At 29.5% G+C, this 6,565-nt stretch overlaps 2 protein-coding genes across 2 annotated transcripts; both read right to left on the minus strand.

Annotated features, from left to right (window-relative positions):
- Positions 1 to 254: 254 nt before the first annotated feature.
- LOC123269591 lies at positions 255 to 1,650 on the minus strand. The gene is made up of 2 exons (XM_044735425.1): positions 1,417 to 1,650; positions 255 to 1,347 (listed from the first exon to the last, which is right to left on the minus strand). The coding sequence occupies exons 1-2, from the start codon at positions 1,424 to 1,426 to the stop codon at positions 260 to 262; spliced, it is 1,098 nt and encodes a 365-aa protein (XP_044591360.1). The 5' UTR covers positions 1,427 to 1,650; the 3' UTR covers positions 255 to 259.
- LOC123269704 lies at positions 1,486 to 2,692 on the minus strand. The gene is made up of 4 exons (XM_044735540.1): positions 2,334 to 2,692; positions 1,806 to 2,258; positions 1,624 to 1,737; positions 1,486 to 1,535 (listed from the first exon to the last, which is right to left on the minus strand). The coding sequence occupies exons 1-4, from the start codon at positions 2,644 to 2,646 to the stop codon at positions 1,486 to 1,488; spliced, it is 930 nt and encodes a 309-aa protein (XP_044591475.1). The 5' UTR covers positions 2,647 to 2,692.
- Between the last annotated feature and the right edge of the window lie 3,873 nt (positions 2,693 to 6,565).

The following is a 6,565-nucleotide window of genomic DNA, read 5'->3' on the forward strand; positions in this document are numbered from 1 at the left end:
TTTCTAAAATAAACTTTAATCAATTCCACAGTTATCCCTGTAGAACCCAGATTGGGCCGATTTCTCTTTCTATTTTTTTTATTCAATTGAAAAAAAATTGTTAAATTTTCAAAAATGGAAAAAAAATTTTTTTTCATAAATTTTATTTATATAATGAGATAAATACAATTCAACGATTTCACGGCATTATATTCACAATTTAGAGGCTTCATCGATGACTGTAATTAGTAAGATCAATAATTGATGCAGCTAAAATTAATTACTTTTCTCTCTGTCGTTTAAATATTTTACAAATTCTGTGTTCATTCGAATTCGAAAAGTTTTTAACTAGTAAACAACCATTTTTGTCCGGAATTATACAATGTAGTTGTTGAGTTCCTGTAATCGGTTTCGTTTTCAAAAATCGATCATTTAAATCATTTACTGCTGTGTCATAATCTTCTTCTGGGGAAAACTTCACTATAATATTCGGCAAGTTATCCGGTGCAGAAGCCCATTCAAAAAGTTCTTCTGGTGTCGTTATTTGTTTGTCTACCGCGAGTTGGAGACTTGCTCTCGCTGCAAGTCGTTTGAGAATACCACCGATTCCATCACACGGACCTTTCCCATGGGCAGTCGCAAAAAAATGCCATTCAGCAGGAATATCAAAATCATCTTCGTGGTAATATAAATTTACAAAGTTTTTAAAGTTTTTAAATTGTTGAGGAGCTCCATCAGAAAAATAATAAATCTTGTTACAACGTTCAGGAAGACTTTTCACGTAATCAGTTATTATTTCGATGAAAACATGAACAGCATCGGCATCATGTTTGTTAGAATCTGAGATAATTACTAAACTTTTGTGTTCAAGTTTGTTATTTACTTTATAATAAATAACGACTGGAAAAACTGTTGCCTGATTATTATTCCAGTGAAAACCAGCTGCCGCATTTTGTACTACGAAGGCATAATTTTCTGCAAAATCACAAATAATAACGTATTCGTTTGGTTTCAATGTTTCTTTCAATGTCTTCAAGAATTGGGCTTGCTCCTTAGCAATGAACGAATGAGGTAGAAGAATTTCTAACTCACTACAAAATTTTTCCACAAATTCTTCTGTAGGCTTAATAATAGTTTCTAAACTACTTCTCGGTTTTGATATCCAATATTTATATGTAATATTCTCGATTTCCCGGTCCTCAAAACATTTTAGTAAAATTTTACTCAACTCATCGACCCCAGGACAGTTTTTACATCCACCTAAATAACACTGAAAAGACGGATTTTCACATATAATCATGCTCAAGTAATCGCTGTAGTGTTTAATGGGCTTTTCTGTGTTCCTTGTCAAAGAATAAATATTTGCACCTAAAATAACAGTAATTTAGTAAACTTAAAATTCACGCATTTATAATTATTAATTAATTTGATAATTACCAAGCATCATTAACTTCACGTTTTGATGAATCGTACACACGCAGATGGTGTGTGTTCCACTTGCCCCTGCTAACACACAATGTTTTGGTCGCAAAGAAGCGAATTTTGAAAATCCAATTCTCTCAGCAGGATTTATTTCACAGAAACATTGGTATAATTCTTTTAAGTTAGACAGGATAAGTCTTTTTTGGACGTGTATCCGATTACCATCATCACTTCGAATTGATACAAAGTCTTTCAGACCGGGCATTTGAGCACTATACTCATCATCGTTGTAAAAATTTTCAACTTTTAATTTTACCTGATCAGTAATTGTCCTCCCTATACAAAAATGTTGAGTAATTTAGTTTTCAAGTGTATTTAAAACATCGATTTTACGCTACCCATACCTAATTTCGATTCAGGTGTAGAAAGTAAACCCGTTTCTTCAACCAAATTTTTTGCTACTCTTGACAAATGTCTTGATGTATTCATAGTTTCACAAATACGTCTCTCACTCCATTTTACAGGTAATAATGTTAAAATTTGTATTTTCAAAGACTTATCAGTTTCTTTATCGTTGAATTTATCATACAACATTTTAATTAGAGAGCGAAAATTTTCACCATCGTCATCAATCGATTCTTCATCTGAAGAAGAAAGCAAAACTTTTTTCAAGCTGTCGGATACCCGATTTATTTTATTGTTCAAAAATTGATTATCATTCAATTTCTTCGATGGAATCGGTGATTGATTTAACAATTCTAATGCATGGTTTATTACGGGTAATTGAGTTGCAGCGCTAACTTGGGATCCTGAGCTTGATTGTGATGCTTTGGGTTCGCTATCAAATGACATGGAACCTTAAAAAATAATAGTGAAACATATAGCTACTAGAAATGTATTCAAGTAACGTATAAATAATTAAAAAAACTTACGGAATGATAAGGATAATGGGAGATCCGTGGCAGTTGTATTACTATCATTATCAGCCTGATCATTGTTGTCATTATTGTCACTATAGTTGTCTTCACGGTCACTTACATCAGCACTAGGATCATTACGAGCATTTGTTTGTTGCTTCACTAACTCTGAAGCTTTTTTTCGACATGAACTGCATAATAAATAATTATCATCTAATCCTAACGTTACTTTCATAATATCAGTCGCCGGACGTAAACCAATTTTTTTAAAATGAGATTCCAACTCAAAAGGATTACAACACCGATCAAATACCTTTTTTGACGCCATAAAGACAAATTAAAAAAGCGCTTATAAACTAGAGAAATTATTTATTTATACATCAAATGTAATGACAATCTTTTATAAAACACTAGATTGCACAAAAGATTTATAGGTTATGTTTTAGATCTCAAAATGAAAAAGCCGCACTTTTAATCAAAACATACTAGCTTATAGCATCTAGTTTACTGGCTATAGGTAAGTCGATAATTGTTATCCCTAGTTTATCGATCTAATTGATATATTAAAATTTGAATCTTACTAATTACAGTCATCGATGAAGCCTCTAAATTGTGAATATAATGCCGTGAAATCGTTGAATTGTATTTATCTCATTATATAAATAAAATTTATGAAAAAAAATTTTTTTTCCATTTTTGAAAATTTAACAATTTTTTTTCAATTGAATAAAAAAAATAGAAAGAGAAATCGGCCCAATCTGGGTTCTACAGGGATAACTGTGGAATTGATTAAAAGTTTATTTTAAAAAAAAAAAATTAAAAAAAAAAATGTCGAACTTCGAAAAATCATTGATTTTTGTCAAAAAACTGAAAAATTCCATATGTATTGACTTACAAAAATTTTTTAATATTTTTTATCGGAAAGTACATCTAAAAACAAAAATTTTAAAAAAAAAAAGGTACCTAAATGTTTAGTTTTGAAAAAGTTATGGCTATTTGAAAATAAAAAAGCCATTTTTTTGAAAAATTCATAACTTTTTTGGAGTTAGGTAAAAAAATTCAAAAAAATTCTGAGAACCGTTTTTTATAGGGTAGAAAAGGATGGAAAACTTTCGGCCAAATCGAAAAGGGTCGGGGTCAAAAGTGGTCGATTTGGCATGGAATACCCCGTCACATATATCAAATAATTACCGTAACTCCTATTCTTTCCCGCTTCACAGCATTATTTATATTTGTAAAAATGCTTACCGTAAGATGGACGGTGTGGCTTAATGTATATAGAATAAGCGAAAGGAAATTTAGTATAGACCGGATAGCTCAAATGGTAGAGTAGCCGACATGTCTTCGGAAGGTTCTGGGTTCGAATCCCAGTCCGAGCTATCTAATAATTTTTTCTCGCATATTCTATAAACTCACATTAAGATGATCCTCTTCACATTCCTTTCTCAATCCTTTCCTACCAATATCCTGTTACGTGAATGTGGAACGCTTCACGTAATAATTACCGTAACTCCTATTCTTTCCCGCTTCACAGCATTATTTATATTTGTGACGTAACATATATCAAATATGTAATATAAAATATTACATATGTATACATATTTCTTCTATGCGTGTGTTTGTCACTGAACTCTTCCTAAACGGCTGGACCGATTTTAATGAAATTTTTTGTGTGTCTTCCGGTAGATTCCAGAATGGTTTAGATTCACAATTCAGTCCACGAGAAAATGTTTATTTGATAGATTTTTTATTTATAAATTGTTGTTGATCTTGACTACCGACATGCACTTTTCATATATTTTATAAATATCATATATGAGCAAGATCACGTCAACTGGACCCCCTATCATAAAAATTAAGTTAATGTATTTTTTTTATAAGTATATACCAATATAAAATGATCCCCCAAACGATTTTTAAAAATTTCGATTTTAACAATAATTTTTTTTACAATAAAAATTTTAGGTACTTTTAATTAAAAAATGGATTGTAAATCAACCGTTAAAGTTACATTAATGGGACTTGAAGGATTTGTTTTTAAAATGTTTATATTTTGATAAAATATTAATAACTAAAAATTATTTGTTTATTATCATATTGTTAATGAACTTTTAAGTTAACAAATGAAAATTTCACTGACTTCTCGGTGAAAAAATGAAGTTTTTTTTATCGGTTACATGCGTTATTTATTAAAGTTTAAGATTTCAGAAAAAAATTTCACTGCTCGCGATTTGTTTAAACAATATAAATTTATTTATCACAGCGCGCCGAGCATCAGGCGCTGTCAGAATACCGCGCCGTCGAACGTCAGACTATGTTACAGCTTCGATTAATTATAATTAAAAATAACAATTAAAAATATAATTATCAAACAAATTTTATTATTATTATGATCAATATTATGACTAATAAAATAAGTAAATTCTCTATTATTAAAGAAAAATAGAAAAAACGAACTAGTAATAAATATTAAATTTTGTAGACATTTGTTAACTTTATTTTATTTTTTTTTTTAAACTTGGTTAATAAAAACTTTTTTATCTTCCGACACATTATTATATTATTAATCTTTAGATATAGGGGAGCCTGGGGCACGACGGCTTCCTTAAGCCGATTTTTCCTTTTTGTGGCTTTTAACCATCAAATTCATTTATTTGCCATCTACTTTGAACGAATCAGTCGAAATTTTGCAAAAAATCGAAAAAAAAATTTTTTTTTATTAAAGCTATTACCATCAAAATCTAGAGACTCTCCTTCCAGAAAACGTCGTCGAGGGAAAATCACGTTTCTTACGAGTTTTGAGTATCGCCAAGAACTCACAGAAAGAAAAAATAACATGAAGCAAAAAAAAAGACCTCAATTAAATAAAAAAAAAAAAAAAAAAAAAAAATCAAATCAAAACCAAAAAATTTGAAAAAAAAAAAAACATTTTAAATATAAAAATGATGATTGCCATTGTCTGTATTGCAATGGACTTTCCTTAGAGTCCTCAGAGTCATGGATTCAATGTAAAAATTGTAATAAATGGTCTTATGATTCTTGCGCAGGAATTAGCGAAGATTATTCTGAAGAATATGTTTGTGATCATTGAAAATAATCGTTTATTCATTAAAGTATCTCGATGTGATTTCCTAATCATTGAACATTTATATTTCATGGTTTATTCAAAGTGTAACTTTTGTTAACGTCTTAAAAAATTATGACAAATTTTATTGTTAAGCTATTAATTAGTTTTAAATAGATAATAATTAAAAATATAATTAATTTCTTTTATTGCACTCAGAAGTTTTAAACCTACGATTAAAAAAAAATATAGAGATGTTATTTAGCAATGAATTGGTAACATTAGTTTACATTGATTGAAATCACAGGTTGAGTTTTCATATTGAGCTTTTTAAATACGTAATATCTTGAACCAGACTTTTTTTTTTATATTTTTATCAAGTCAAAATTAGAAATATGAATTGCGTAGAGTAAGACATCCTTGGAGGAATTCGAATTAAACTTTGAGATTAGGTTTCTGTCTGGTGCAGATAATACCGTGATCAATAATTCATAATATAATTATTACTGTTTTAATTTTAAAAAACTGTGTTTTCAATTTTTTATAAGCTATATAATTCAACTTTTCATTCAATATTTCAGTTTCATTAAATTCATTCTCCTTCATTGACCTGAAAAGGCCTAAAATAATGAATTCTTTAATTTTTTATTTTTTTCTCGAGCGGTCCAATATGCCCCACTAATCAGATTTTGGCCCGAAATATTATAAAAACATCATAGAGGCCATAACTTGACGGAAAATAAAAAAAAAAATTTTTTACCTAATTTATGAAAGGGGCCGTTATGCCCGAAACCGTCGTGTACCTCTCTCCCCTGTATGATTCAATTTTTTGTTAAATTTTTTAGTTCAATTAAATTTCTTTTAATTCATTTTACCAAAAATTTATCATAATTTGAAAAAAACAATAATTATTTTTCGTTACAATTTTTTTCTTGAGTGGTCCATTGTGCCCCACATATCACATATCGGCCCAAAATATCATAAAAACATTATAGAGGTCATAACTTGAGGGAAATTGAAGAAAAAAATTTTTACCTAATTTTTGAGGGGGGCCTTCGTGCCCCAGGTTCCCTTATATTTCCTCTGTGCGTGTGTTCGTCACTGAACTTTTCCAAAACGGCTGGAACAATTTTAATGAAACTTTTTGTGTGTCTTTAGGTGGATTCGAAACACATACACACAC

This window comes from Cotesia glomerata, linkage group LG7, assembly GCF_020080835.1.
Source record: "Cotesia glomerata isolate CgM1 linkage group LG7, MPM_Cglom_v2.3, whole genome shotgun sequence".
NCBI lineage: Eukaryota > Metazoa > Arthropoda > Insecta > Hymenoptera > Braconidae > Cotesia > Cotesia glomerata.

What these genes read in the sequence shown, in the direction of transcription:
- LOC123269704 (XM_044735540.1), bottom strand. Translation starts at nt 2,646, where the DNA reads ATGGCGTCAAAAAAGGTATTTGATCGGTGTTGTAATCCTTTTGAGTTG. An exon ending in CCCATTATCCTTATCATTCC is followed by an intron (nt 2,259 to 2,333) that starts GTAAGTTTTTTT and finishes TTATTTTTTAAG; the next exon opens with GTTCCATGTCATTTGATAGC. An exon ending in TACACCTGAATCGAAATTAG is followed by an intron (nt 1,738 to 1,805) that starts GTATGGGTAGCG and finishes ATTTTTGTATAG; the next exon opens with GGAGGACAATTACTGATCAG.